At 36.3% G+C, this 15,542-nt stretch overlaps 1 protein-coding gene across 1 annotated transcript in view; it reads right to left on the bottom strand.

Moving 5' to 3' along the window:
- Positions 1-2,497: 2,497 nt before the first annotated feature.
- FANCM (FA complementation group M) overlaps positions 2,498-15,542 on the bottom strand; it is a 71,453-nt gene continuing 58,408 nt past the window's right edge. Inside the window, exons 20-23 of the mRNA XM_004476469.5 lie at positions 13,112-13,663; positions 5,735-6,110; positions 4,071-4,365; positions 2,498-3,482 (exon numbers count right to left, since the gene is read on the bottom strand). Of these exons, the coding sequence (XP_004476526.2) occupies positions 3,344-3,482; positions 4,071-4,365; positions 5,735-6,110; positions 13,112-13,663 (1,362 nt within the window). The 3' untranslated portion in view covers positions 2,498-3,343. The remainder of the gene's footprint in view (positions 3,483-4,070; positions 4,366-5,734; positions 6,111-13,111; positions 13,664-15,542) is intronic.

Raw genomic sequence — 15,542 nt, forward strand, 5'->3', positions numbered from 1 at the left:
TCTGGGGTTTTGTTCGGGTTTTGTTTTGGGGTTTTTTTTTTTGGTTGTTTTTAAAAACTATTAGATCATAGGGTCTGTATTAGTTAACCAAAGGGGTGCTAATGCAAAATACCAGAAATTGGTTGGTTTTTATAAAGGGTATTTATTTGGGGTAGGAGCTTACAGATACCAGGCCATAAAGCTTAAGTTACTTCCCTCACCAAAGTCTGTTTTCACATGTTGGAACAAAATGGCTGCCAATATCTGTGAGGGGGTCAGGCTTCGTGGGTTCCTCCCTTCCAGGATCTTGCTTCTTTCTGGGTTCAGGGTTCCTCTCTTCTCAGGGCTTGCTTCTTCCTGGGCACAGGGTTCCCTTCCTGGGACTTGCTTCTTTTTTCTCTGTGTGCTTACTTCCTGGGTCTCCAGCTTAAGGTTTCAGTATCAAACTCCAACATCAGAAACCCTCAACTCTGTCCTTTGCCATGCCTTTTATCTGTGTGTCCCCAACCAGCAAAGGGTGGGGACTCAGCACCCTAATGAAGTGGCCTAATCAAAGCCCTAATCATAAGTTAATCATGCCCAGGTACAGACCAGTTTACAAACATAATCCAGTATCTATTTTTGGAATTCATAACCATATCAAACTGCTACAGGGTCAGTGGTTGACTTCGTTTCCTTAAAAACACCTGACATTTTAGCAAAAAAATGTTTTCTTAATTTACTAATAATCAGCAGTTATATAACTATAGGATTATTGAAACAATTTTAAAAAAATGTAGTTGGAGTAAAATCATTCTCCTTTAAACTACATGATTATTTTCACACAGATTTGGGGAAGATATAGGGTGGAACAAATAAAAGGATTATTTCAGAGTAGCCCTATTAGTGTTGTAGAGCTTTAGTTACCACTATTTGGTTTTATATGTGTTTGAAGTTAGTGGATAGCATTTCAGAGGTTAAGAAAGTGGTTAAGGGAAACGGACTTTGGCCCAGTGGTTAGGGCGTCCGTCTACCATATGGGAGGTCCGCGGTTCAAACCCTGGGCCTCCTTGACCCGTGTGGAGCTGGCCCATGTGCAGCGCTGATGCGCGCAAAGAGTGCCGTGCCACGCAAGGGTGTCCCCCGCGTGGGGGAGCCCCACGCACAAGGAGTGCGCCCGTGAGGAGAGCCGCCCAGCGTGGAAAGAGCAGCCTGCCCAGGAATGGCGCCGCCCACACTTCCCGTGCCGCTGACAACAGAAGCGGACAAAGAAACAAGATGCAGCAAATAGACACCAAGAACAGACAACCAGGGGAGGGGGGGGAATTAAATAAATCTTTTTAAAAAAAAAAAAAGTGGTTAAATTCTATATCAGAAAACAAAAGGATAATTTTGAAGTAGCATGGACTTCACCCAACCCAAAATTCTGCCTCCCTCTGTCCTGTGCCTTTTTTTTTTTTTTTAAAGATTTATTTATTCCCCCGCCCCCCTCTCTGTGTCCATTTGCTATGTGTGCTTCTGTGACTGCTATCCTTAGCAGTAGCACCGGGAATCTGTGTTTCTTTTTGTTGCGTCATCTTGTTGTGTCAGCTCTCCGTGTGTGCGGCGCCATTCTTGGGCAGGCTGCACTTTGTTTCACGCTGGGCAGCTCTCCTTATGGGGTGCACTCCTTGCACATGGGGCTCCCCTACACAGGGGACATCCCTGCGTGGCACAGCACTCCTTGTGTGCATCAGCTGCGCATGGGCCAGCTCCACACGGGTCAGAGAGGCCCAGGTTTGAACCACGGACCTCCCATGTAGTAGGCAAATGCCTTATCCATTGGGCCAAGTCTGCTTTGCTGCCCTGTGTCTTAGCCAAACTTCTTCAAAAACATTTCTATTCAATATTGTTGCATTCTGCCTGATAGGTACCTACTTGGTTCAAAAGGACCTAAGTTAGTAAAGTTTAAGGAAGCCTCCAAAGCAAATTTAAAAGTGGAAAAGAAAGACTTAAGGTCTCAAGAACCTGAAACAATAAGGCTGATAAGGGTTATCAATGAGGAAGGAGACTACTGCATGCCTACATATGGAGAGAGCATTCTCCACACAGCAAGCATAAATAAACTAAATCCTCCAAATTATGTCCCTCATGTCATTTTAATTTATGTAATATTTATCTGGAATGTGGGCACATGCAGGAAGTTGGGGCCGATGGTATCTGATGTGAAAAGGGAGGGGCTGCAAGGTCCAGGCCAGTGTGGAACCAAGTTCAAAATTACAGTAATGTTTTTACCCTCTTTATCACTGCAATAAAGTGAAAAGAGAATTGGATGTAGAGGTACCAGGATTCTGGTTCTAGATTTGCTAGTCTAAGTCTTAAATAATTCACCTGTTTCTGGGCCTCATTTTTATTGTCTGATAAGAAAGAAAAAGAAAAAATAAAGCAATTTGAATTAGAAGAGTTCTGAAGTCCCTGCCAGGTCTAGTGTGAGGCAAAAGCCTTCTGCTGTAAGGTTGGTTGGTTCAACTACCCAGAACTGTAATAGAAGAAATAAGGCAACAAGAGATAAATGACTTTTAAATGAAAAAAAAACAAACAAACAACCTTCATAATTAAAGACTGCTTTAGCTAGTCTGACTACAAGGAAGTGACAGATGTTTCGCATATAAATATTTTACAATAATAATAATAGCATCACAGACATAATTTAATGGTCAAATGAAAATCTATATTACTTAGCTCATCTATACTAAAAAGATTTCCAAGTTCAAGCCAATATACACCACTTTGAATATATTTCAACAATGAAGTTAAAAGTATCTTGGAGTTCATATCAGTAGGACTCAACTGTACTTTAACAGATGGAACACCTTTGGGAAGATAAGATAGTTAAATTTTCTACTTTCCTAGTTACTAGGGCATTTATCTCACAACATAACTACACCTTATCCAAAGCGTATCTAGATTAAGTACATTTTAAATATTCTAGATAATGTAGTTTATATACAGGAAATTGTTTATGACCATTAAGTTGGCAGCAGTAATAGTCACAACCTATTATGCTAATGGTGACAAAAAAGTACCTTAGTCTTTGGAAAATTTTCAAAATATATCTCTAACTGTAGCTTCAGTTTTTTCAAACTACCCTCAGTAGCACCTTTAATAAACCTTTGTTTATTCAATAAAAATAAATTTTCAGTCTAGTTAGTAAGATATTGAACATCAGTGGTTTTCTTTTTAAATAATTTATATAGTCTACATAAATTAAAATGTATAATATGTAAAATAGTATCACAGATAAGGAAGTATTCTCTTATTTACATAATTTTAATCAAAACAATGACTGTTAAAGTGCATTTAGTGTTGTGAGAGTTCTTTGATAACCACATGTTGAATATTCTGATCATGCATCAGGTTTCAGTCCTCCCTGATTAAGAATGCTTGGTAACATCTGCATGTCAAATTCATAGTGAATATATCTATAGATCTCCTCAGCCTTTTGATGAGTTATTTGTGCATACATGGAGATTTCTTGAGGTGAGCTGAAAAATTAAACATTACAGAAGAACTTTAGATTTTTATAAAATTTAATATGCTTACCTTGCTTAAGAACACTAACCAAAACAATCTTTAAGAAAATCATATCTAAGCATTTTATCCAGTTGCTTTGTCTTTAGCAACAAAAACTTGCTCCCTTTATTTAAAATCATATGTAATAATAATTCAACATTTTATGTGGACCTTTAGTTTAACTAAAATGAATCCATTTCTTAAAATCTTCCTTTTCAAGCAAAAGAATAATCAAAAATTAGTGAAATTCTTAAACTGTTACTAGTTACAGAATCGAACAGCCCAGAAATGTAAGATTTTAAGGTCAAATATATGTTTTTTCAGTCTTATCCTCCCCATGGTGCTCGAAGCACCTCAATGCAATGCCTATCTTCCCCCCCCCATTACTGTCCTCATTTTCATGCAAGGACTGATACATGTTGGCAGGTAAAACAATCATTACTGAATGAAATAATTTAACTGATACTACCCTGCTTGAGTTTTTGAAAATATTAAAATTCCTATGAAATGCTTCTAAGAATCATTTAGAAGTAACCATTTTTAAATATTAAAACACTTACCTGTTAGCCATCTTTCTCACAGATGAAAATTGGTGACACATATTTAATGCAGTTATATAACTTACATTGGGAATACTTAGATAAAACTGAAGTGCCTCATATTTACTACTACTGTTCACCACCGTTGGAACACGAATACCAACATTCTTTCTTTGTTCCACTAAAGACAGTTCCTTTAGCAAATCTGCAGTTTCTTCTTGGCAGGAACTGAAAAGAATTCGGATTCCAGCACCAATTAAGGCAGTCAGCAGGCTGTCATAGCTCTTTGTTCTCCTAAACATCCTTGAGGTGTCCCCTGAATATTTCACATTGAGGGAAATGCAACCTTAGTAACTAATATTAAGTAGAATTATTGAAAGATAAACATTAAACAAATTAGTGTCACATTATAGTAATTATATGAAAAACCCTACAGCTAGAGTTTTAAAGTGATTCTCAAATATCTGAGAGAAAATAGGGAGAATATCCTTATGAGTATCTCAAAATAGAATAAACATGAGAAGGAAAACAGGCAAAAGAGAGCTTATTTCCTAGATAATTAATTCCTGAAAGCCAAGACCATCTTTTCTCAGTGTTAGCCAGTGATGAAGGTACTTGTTAAATATTGGGTGAACTGTTATAAAAGTATTTAATGTATTCCAAAAATCAACTCAACAAATACCCTGTATACCCCATTATTCTCTGCCTGAATTATCCTTGGCTCATCAATTTACATCCCTACTCTTCCCATTCACTTTCTTTTCCAAATCGTACCTACATAGGATTTGTGAAAGACTATGCCAAAAATCTTTTCCGTGACTTCTGCCATGTTACTTTCCTCTTTATTCCAAATCTATTTCCTTTACAAAAACTGTGTTGGTAAAAAGGAAATTATGGAATTTTAGCTCTTAGAGGACCCAAGAAATCAGCTAATATAAAGCCCTCACTTTTATGTAACAATTGTATAATTCTTGAATTCTTAATTAATGGCTTTCACCTGCAAAGTTCACCCGCATAATTCTTATAACATCACCAGATGAGTAGGACAAGTTAACCCCTCAGATGAAGTGATTAGTCAATGCAAGATCACATAGGTACAGACACCAGAACTTGATACATCTTACAATTCTATATCCCTTGTTCTTTTCACTATTATTGGAGGCCCCTCATACAATTAAATATGACCCATAAAAATTCTCAGAAGCTCCAATTCTGTGTTTCCAAATGCAACCTAGGCACCCATTTCAGTGAACCACTAAGAACTCATTATGTACAAATCTGAATTCCCCTCTCCAGTGCATCACTACCTCCCTGTCCAGCAGCCCCAGTAACCACGAAGATGATCCCTTCAGAGTAATTCTTAACTCATCCCACCATCTCCTGCTAATCCTGCCTCCGAAACATATGAATCCTCCTTCCCCTCTCCACTGCTGCCTTAAGGGCTTCGTCTTTGTTGGGGTGCCTGAAAAAGTGTTCTGATTGGTCCACTTGCCTTCAATTTCTTACCCTTCTAAGCTGCATTTCAACCCATCAATTAAGAAAAACATGGCATTATATAAATATGAAATGATACAAGTCAGGTATTTATATTTTATGAACTTCTCATATCCTCACAGGAGTAAAATGAACTGAATAAGTCAAGATCCTTTACAGCCTTACAAAAAAAGACATATTTAAATACAAACCTGTTTTTTCTCTGTCCTTTTCCACAATCATACATATTCTTTCAAACATGCTCTGCAGGTGCTGAATCTGGTCAATGAGCTTGTTTTTCTTCACACTATTTAACATCTCAGATTGAGACCTCCTTTCCACCACCATGCGGTTACTCACAATGTAATCACAACCATTAAGAGGACAAACCCCTACTTCTAATCCATGAATTGCTCTTAGGGAAGAAATTATTTCTGAACCTGAAGTGATTTCGCGACTATCTACAAGAATATATGTTCTTTTTCCTTCTTGTGGAAGACTAAGAGAAGTATATGCCTCAGCCAAATTTGGTCTTGAATTGGAACAGTATGCCACTGAAGTGTTAGAATTCTCCAGAGCAATACCAACCTGAAAAAAGTGGAAAATATGATCACAATTAGGTTAAATACATATTAATACCATAACTTTTCACACCTGAAGTTGATTCTCATTACTGAGATAATGCTTTTATTCTTCAACAAGACCAAAGGGACTACTATGATGACTCAAAAAATATTTAGTAGAATACAAGCAAATCCACTCTAATCCATATTTTATTCCCCCATCCTGTGGACCCTGGGAAGGTGATGTCCAAATTTATAATTAACAAATAACTAAGACTAGAAGGTCATGAAGTAATGGGGGAAAGTCTAAAGTTGAGCTTAAGAGAAAATACGTGCAAAAAAGGAATATTGGGATTAGAGTTCATATCAAAGAATAAAGAGAATAGGTAAGATAATACTGAAAAAGAATTAGGAGACTAGAAAACAACTAAAATCATGAATAATATGTTTATAAAAAAATTTTTAAGTGCATAATTGGGCTGACAAAGGAATCCAGAGGTCAAAAGCAAAGTGAGGACACTGATGGTTATAGAGGAATTGACGATTGCCAAAAGATGGAAGCGACACAAGTGCCCATCAGCCAATGAATGGATAAGCAAAATGTGACATATACATATAATGGAGTATTCAGCATTTAGAAAGAATGAAGTTCTAGGTCACGTGAAAACATGGATGAACCTTGATGACATTATGTTGTGACATAAGTTAGACAAAAGGACAAGTTTTGTATGATCTCACTGACATGAAATAATTAGAACAAGCAAACTCATAGAGTTAGTACTAAAATACAGCTTATCAGGCACTGGACTGAGGACAGGGAATGGGGAGTTAATGCTTAATTTGTACAGAATTTCTATTTGGGTTGACTGTAAAGTTTTGGAAATGAATGGTAATGACAGTACAATACTACATATAATTAATAGCATATATGTAAATGGATTTATAAGGGGAAATTTTAGGTCATATATATGTTACCAGAATAAAAATCAAAGGATAAAACAGGATTGCACAACACAGTGAACCCTATTATAAACAAAGGACAATAGTTAATAGTACAATTATAAAAATGTTCTTTCATGAATTGTAACAAATATACTACACTAATGCAAGGTGCTAATAATAGGGTGGTATATTGGGGAAAAAAATACACCCTAATGTAAACTATGGACTCCAGTTAATACTACAATTATAAAATTCTTTCAGCAATTATAACAAAAGTACCACCCTAATACAAAGTGTTAACAAGGGAAGGGGGGAGTTCTGGATGTTAATATGGGACTGCTGTATTTTTTACATGACTTTTATGTAAATCTACAGTTTTTCTAATTAAATTTTTTTAAAAAAATAAGCCAAGTGAAATTGAGAATCATGAGACTTAACCCAGCACAAACCCAGGTTTCCTTTGCAAAGTATCTGCCAAATCCTGTTGACCATGAGATCCTCTTTTGACAGAGGCACTGGGCATAGGAAACCCACACAGCACTGCACATTCCAACCCCTGAGATAAAAAGGTTAAACATTTAGTGTAAGGGCAAGTAAGAAAGAAATCTATTATATAAAAGCACAAAGGGAAAAACAAAAACACAACCAAAAAAAACCCCTCAACCTTGATACCGGTAGTGGGGAAGGGAATTCTTTCCAAGCTTGTATCTACAAACTGGCCTTCCAGCCACCGTCATGTGAGTTTGCAGCCAGAATACACAATATCTGTATGGTCCATAGAAACAAATAATTTAAATTGCTCTCAAAAAAGAAATGCAAATGGCTCTAACTATATGAAAAGATGTTTTCAATTTTGCTACAATACAATAAAAACAAACAAATTATTGAGGCACAACGTCTCACGATTGGCATTATTTTCTGTTAATGAGGCTCTGGGAGCCTCCAGCATTCTCATACATTGCTGATGGGAATAAAAATATAGTGCAACCCCTATGGAAGGCTAGTTGGCAATATCTGGCAACATAACATATATATTTACCCTTTTAGGAAGCAACCCCACTTAAATCCATCCTACAGCTTCACTGGCAAAATATGAAAATACTTATGGATATTTGTTTTAGGGCTATTTAAAAGAACAAAAAACTGGAAACGACCCAAATATCCACTATCTACAAATATCCCAAATAGCTACTGAATGAACTATAACCACAAAATGAAAGACAATACAGTTGTAAACAGTAATGAGGAATATAAACCTATATACTACTAAGGAATGATATATTTAAGGGAAAAAAGCAAGGTAGAGAAAAGTAGTGCATGCTACTATTTACCTATGGGGGAATTAAAAATATATGTGTATATAATTATATATTTCAAAAACTGGAAAAACAAACCATATATATTTAAAATTATTACCTTTGTAAAAGGTAGGGAACAGGGTGAAGGGGACAATACTAGAAGGCAAAGTTCTTTGAATATATTTTTTATAGGTTTAAATTTAGAATTGTTTAGAATTTAGAATATGTTACATAATAACAAAACAAAATTAAATTGAAAAGAATCTCAGGAAGCAGATGTGGCTCAGGAGACTGGGTTCCTGCTACCACATGGGAGGTCACTGGTTTGGATCCTGGTGCCTCCTAAGGAAGACAGCGAGCGGGCGCCATGGCAGGTACAGCAAGCTGATGCAACAAGAGACATGGGGAGGAAAAAGAGAATGAGAGACACATCAAAGCAGGGAGTGGAGGTGCCTCAAGCACTTAGGCACCTCCCTCACAACATCAGAGGTCCAGGATTTGACTCCCAGGGCCTCTAAATAACAAGGAAGATGAACAGACACAGCAAGTGAAAAACAACAAGAGGGTGGGGAGAAATAAATAAATCTTTAAAAGAAAAAAGAATCTCTAGAAATAAAATACAAAATGAAACAAATTAACCTTAATGTGTATAGAAATGGCATAACCAGAGAGAACTATTACAGGTTGACTGTACATCGTAACCTAAAGACAAAAAGAGGAATAGAGTATGGATTAGAGTGGACTTACTGATACTCTATTCTAGAACTAATGTGATTAGTAGTGGAAGTAAATGTAACACTAAGATGGAGAAAGTGGACATGGTAGCTGCTGCGGGTGGGAATGGGAAGAAGAAATGTGATGTGGGGGCATTTTCAGGACTTGGAGGTGTCCTGGATGGTACTGCACGGACAGTTACTGGACATTGTATGTCCTCCCATAGCCCACTGGGTGGACTGGGGGAGAGTATAAACTATAATGTGGACCACTGACCATGTGGTGCAGCAGTGCTCAGAGATGTATTCACCAAGTGCAATGAACGTCCCATGATGATGGAGAAGGTTGTGGTTATGGGAGGAGTGGGGTGAGGAGTTGGGGGTATATAGGGACTTCATATTTTTTTAATGTAACATTAAAAATAAATTAATTTTAAAAAAAGACAAAAAGAACTGACACATACACACAAATTTAAACTATTTTCAAAATCACTGTTGATGATAATGATATTGTTTTTTTGAAACTATTGTATGTAGTTTGCAGGATAAAGCAAATTAGTTATGTAATATTCTATTACTTACATTATTAAGAAATGAGATTCTAGACATGGGAGAAAGATACAAATATAAGATTAAAGAGGTTAAGTGAAAACCCTGTACTGCAGAATATGAAATCCAGGAATGAACTCATGATGCATTTTATCTTTAAGGAGTTTGTGTGTGAGAGAGAAATATGTTTCCTAGCTCTGACCATTGAAAAGGTCTAGAAACAATAACCAATCCTGTATCAAAGAACACCAAAATCCATTTCCTAATAAAAGGTATCAGGGCAATTTGGAAAAATAGCTGCTTTCTGGTCTAGGGTAGGGTATATTCAAGATAAGTCTGGCATATTTTATTATATCATTTAGCAAAGACGATGAGCATTCCTAGCACTCAAAATGCAGTTGCCAAATACCAGTCCCCCTAAAAGGAATCAAGGTGGAGAAATGGAGCAATGACTGCTTCCAGGAATGAAACAGTAAATGTGCAAATAAGCCTGGCCTACCTTATGATGCTATGTAGCAAAGAAGCTATCAAAGACTTTAGGGTCATGTCAAGGCACTCAGAAGTCACCTTGAGAGTTTCACTGGCCAAGATTGGGAAAATTTGAGCATCAAATATACCAAAACATAATATATTGAATTATATCAGATACGCTTAAATCCTTGGGTTCATAATGTTAAAAAACAAAAAACAAACAAAAAATAAACTGCTGGAAGATGCTAATAAACAAAATCATTGTTTTAAAACATGATTTAAAAAGGGGCAGGAAAGACAGTCAAGTATTTATCCCACCTTTCCTATACAAATTGTACTACTAGGTAACTAAATAGCAGATGAGGGAAAGTTTCTTTTTATAAAACCATTCCACTTTATAAAAAGAAAAGATATGATTAAAAAATTAGAATATCTTCATTTTGAAACCCGTAATGAATTTATGGATCTCAGCTTTGAACATTAATGACATTTTAGCATCACAAAAAGATATCTACCATGTACTATATACCTCCTGATGGAAGAATATACCACTAACTATGATGCAAAGCAAAATAGCAAAATTAAAAACAAAAACATGGAATATGATTAAGCCTCTAAATATGATTTATTTTAAAAATACAGAAGATAAAGGAGGAGCTTAAACAATGCCACAGGGATGCAAAAGCAAAATACAGCCTGTGAAAAATCCAATGAGATAAAAGGTCTACAAAGAAATTTTTAAAAAAGAGATAGGGTAGGAGAACTAATGGATTAAAAGGGACATATCAACTAATAAGAATGTGTGGACCTTATTTGGATCCTGATTGAACAACACTACAAAATGAGTATGAATAAAAAATAAGGTGTCCTCAGATGGGTAATGTCTCCAGACCAAATATTCTCTTTAGAGGAATACAATATCAGTCACAAAGAATTCTCATTGAAAGCATTCCAAAAAACAGAGATCTCCACACACAAAAAAAACAAAAACAAAAACAAAAAAACCATATAGGAGAAACCAATAAAAAGTCAAAAGAAACAAATTCAGTAGAATCAGACTATAGAAACATTATGTACTAAAATTATAACACATAGAATGTAAAATAGCATATTTTTTAACAAAATGACAGAGCTGTTAAAAAATATGACCAAGGAACTATATAACTATATAAAAAATTAACAAGCGTATTTAAAATAAGAACCAAACAGAACATACATATAAAAGTGAGAAATAAAATTTTTTGCCATTGTTACATTCCTCTGTATGTCTTCTGGTGACATTTTCAGGAATTTGTTGAGTACTCATCTAGGCATGGAATTCCTGGGGGACACGCCATACGACTTTATAAGTTATGATTTTATAAGATATTTTCAAACTGCTTTTTCAAAGTGGTTGTCTCAGATTACACTCGATAAAGACATCCTTTGGATTCCCACTCTTGACAACTGGTGCAATTATCAGATTTAAATTTTTTTTGTCAATCTGGTAATTTTAAAATGGAATCTTATGTTTTGCAATAGCAGCATTGTTTAAAATACTCCAAAAGGGTAAATAATCCAGATGGTAATTTGTAAGAAACTAGTGAGACTGTATCATATTCATAAAATCTAATACTGTAAAGCAGTATAAATGAGAACCAGTTATACATCAATACAAATAAATCTCAAATTCATAACACTGCATGCAAAGAAGCAAGTTAGAGAATGAATATAAATACATTATGATTTTATTTATATAAAATAATATGTAAAACTAAAATATTATTAGGGATATGTTCATAAATGCTAAAATGATACAGAACAAGGGAATAGTAGAAACAATTCAAGATAATGGTTACCTCTTGGCACACAGACAGGGATATATGATTGGGAGAAAAAACACAGGAAAATTCCAGAATAATGGTAATGTTCTATCTTGCTAATAGAGATAACCTTTATTATCACAAAGATCAGAAATAATCTTTAATTTCTCCTTTATTTTTGAAAGATGTTTTCCCTGAGTATAGAATTTAGGGTTGGTATTTTGTCTTTCAGCACATTAAAGGTATCACGTTCTACTTCTCTGGTTTAGTATCTGATGAGATATAATTATCTTTATTCTGTTCATAATTTGTCTTTTTATTCTGGTTGCCTTCAAGATTCATTTTTCAGCAGTCAGTTGGTTGAAGTTTCTTTAGTATTTTTCATTAATTTTAGAAAGCTCTCACCCATTATCAGTTCAAATATTTCTTCTGACCTATTCTCTATTCTCCTTGATTCCAATTACACATATATTAAGACTGTTGGAAACCTTCCCCCAGCTCTTGGACGACAGGTTGTTTTTTTCATCTTTGTTTTTTTCCTTCTTTCCTACCTTCCTTCCATCTTTCCTTTCTCCCTTCCTTCCTCCCTTCCATTCTCATTCTTTCCTCCTTCCTCTTTCCTTCCTCTCTCCCCACCTTTCCTTCCTTCCTTTGGATCTCACTCCTATATGAGAATAAAGAAAATGAATCAATATTTACAGTTAAAGCATTCCTATTATTATGACTTTAATCTCTATTTTAGCAAAATTACTGCAACTATAAACCCTTAAAAACATAACAGGGGTTCACTGAGTTTTTCAGCAATAGCAAGATAGGGAGCAACTAGAAAACAGGATGAAGCTACTCATGAAGAAAAGAAACTTAAAAGAAAGAAACTAGTTGGTATCAGCCCCCTCTTCCCAATATAAAGATAAGCAAGTTACAAATCTGAACCCTTCAGAGCAAAAAAGAAAAGTTAATCTGGGAACCAGTTATGAGCACAAAATTTCTGTTAATTTTGCCTTGCAGGAAGCTTCATTTTCCTATATCCTTTTCATAAAATTAGCAAGTTTTTAAAAATTAAAACCTAATAAGCATCTTATGCATTAGCCATATAATTTAGTGTGCTATTTTCTTGTTTGAAGACTTTCATAACTCCCTAGTTTTTCTTTGATCTAGTTTTTTAAAACAAAACAAAAAAACCAGAAGACAAAACCAAAAAAAGTCTTTTGATAAACACATTTAAGTCTTTTTATTTCATTTGATCCTTACCTTTAATGGAGTTGGAAATTTTCTACAGTCTTTCTGTGAATCAACATTAGTGAAAGATGGTGAGGAAGGAACAAGTTTATTATGGCTCTGAGGTTCAGAAATGGTATCCTTTAGATTAAGTGATATCTGTTGTCTCTGCTTTGGTGATGGATTAACAATTAGTTTTTTATAGACCTTGCAATGCAAGGAAGACCCAGACGGCACAAAATTCAAACAATGGTCCTGTTGGTCATTCTTGCTAACAGGACTTGAGTTAACTAAAATTTTGGGTTCTCCTTTATCTTTTATATTTTTTTCCTCCTCACTTGAATCATCTGATAAAATGATTCTGGATAATTTCTTTTTTGAAAGTGCACAATTTTGTTCCCTCTTCATTCGTTTTAGCATTACTGCACGTCGGGTTTTGTATGTTTTACTTCCATTTGAAGAGTTATCTTCAGTTATTAAGTTAAAATCAATGCATACTTCTTCATCACTTGATAGGCTTTTGTAAGACTCTTCCTCATCAACACAAAAACTGTCCTCTAAATAGGTTTCATCTTGCTCAGGGATCTATAGAAAAAAATTAGAGTATTTAAAGTTTTTTTTATAAAATCAACATGTATTTAAAAACATAGTTTTCAAATGCATATCTTCACTAATATTTATTTCACTTTATCAATTCAGACCCTCATTCAACTGATATGTACTGAGTGCATTATTTAAGAAAGAAAATGAGGAAAGCGGATTTGGCTCAACAGACAGAGTATTCGCCTACCACATGGGAGGTCCAGGGTTCAAAAGCAGGGCCTCCTGTGTGGTGAGCTGGCCCACGTGCAGTGCTGATGCGTGCAAGGAGTGCCATGCCATGCAGGGGTGTCCCCACATAGGGGAGTCCCCAGAAGGAGAGTCGCCCAGCACAAAATAAGTGCAGCCTGCCCAGGAGTGGCACCACACACAAGAAGAGGTGACGCAGCAAGATGACATAACAAAAAGAAATACAGATTCCCAGTGCCGCTGACAGAATATAAGTGGACACAGAAGAACACACAGCTAATGGACACAAAGAGCAGACAACTGGGGTGGGGGGGGAGGGCGGGGAAGAGGGGAGAAATAAATAAAAAAAATAAATAAATCTTTGAAAAAAAAAGAAAGAAAACAGGAGGTTTGGGGATAAAAAAATATAATGATTTACCCTCTTAACAATTAACATTCTATATATATGAATTACTGTAATCTATAACTCTTGTGAAGAGAAGCTTAATTAGGAAAAAGAAAAGAAAAAGATAGGATGTAGAATTTTTCCAAATCAATATGCATTCTATATCTAACATTTAAACTCATCGCTATATTCCATTTTACTAGTAAGGGAACCTGGTATTATATTGCGCTTCACTTTTTAGGAAGTTTTGGATCACAGAGTGGTTCAACAATGGCAGCGGAGGAATACTGGTATGGGATGTTATTGACAGGGAACATATGGTTGACAGGGAGTTATATAGGGCATGTGTCCAGGGTGCATGGAAATGTTTGGACATATTCATAGTGGAAACAATTAAAAACAACAGCTGGGTGGGTGCTGGGTTCCTGGCCAGGGGGGCTCTGTCGTGGTCCCTAGGGGAGCAGCGGCAGTCCCCCGGGTGCAACGGCAAGGACCAGGAAGGAATGAGGGTCCAACAGTGAGCCCCTGATACTAATGACTATGCTTGTGAGCCTATACACCTGAAATAAGAATAAGGCCTAGAGCAGCACAGTACCTAAGAGTTCCCTCCTGACAGCCTCCGTATTACTCAAATGTGGCCAGTCTCAAAGCCAAACTCAGCATGTAAATGCACTGCCTTCCCCCCAGCGTGGGACATGACACCCAGGGATGAGCCTCCCTGGCGCCGAGGGATCACTACCAAGTACCAGCTGATGACGTAACTAGAAAATGACCTTGAAAAGGTTCAACGTGGACCAGCAGAATATCCCTGTCTACATATAATAACAGGAGTTAAAAATGCTTTTTGACCTAAATCAAGGGGGAAATGGAAAGGACAAATGAGTTTATATGGCTATGAGTCTCTAAAAAAGAGTCTGGAGGTTATCAGAAGGATTGCCCTTATGCACACCTGAGCAGAGTCTCAGAGACAGATAAAAACAGATACAACCCCAGGTATTGGTTCTTCTGAGGGCTAAAGAGACCCACAAGTTTTATGGTCATGGCAGATGGAGTTCACTGCCATGTCAGTTGGCCCTTCTTTGGAGTTGATGTTTCTGCCTGATGGAGCTGGACTCAGATGTGATCTCTTTTCACAAGCCTTTCCTGTTACTTTACCAGAATTGTAGTTGGTGCTGGGGTTTAAGATATATCTAGGGGATTTGAATCTCTGGACTGACAATATGATAGCCAGGTCCTGAGCCTCAACAGAGTTCAGCTCCTACACTCTGGTTTATTGGACTTAACCCCACA

The sequence above is a fragment of the Dasypus novemcinctus genome, chromosome 3 (assembly GCF_030445035.2).
Source record: "Dasypus novemcinctus isolate mDasNov1 chromosome 3, mDasNov1.1.hap2, whole genome shotgun sequence".
Lineage (NCBI taxonomy): Eukaryota > Metazoa > Chordata > Mammalia > Cingulata > Dasypodidae > Dasypus > Dasypus novemcinctus.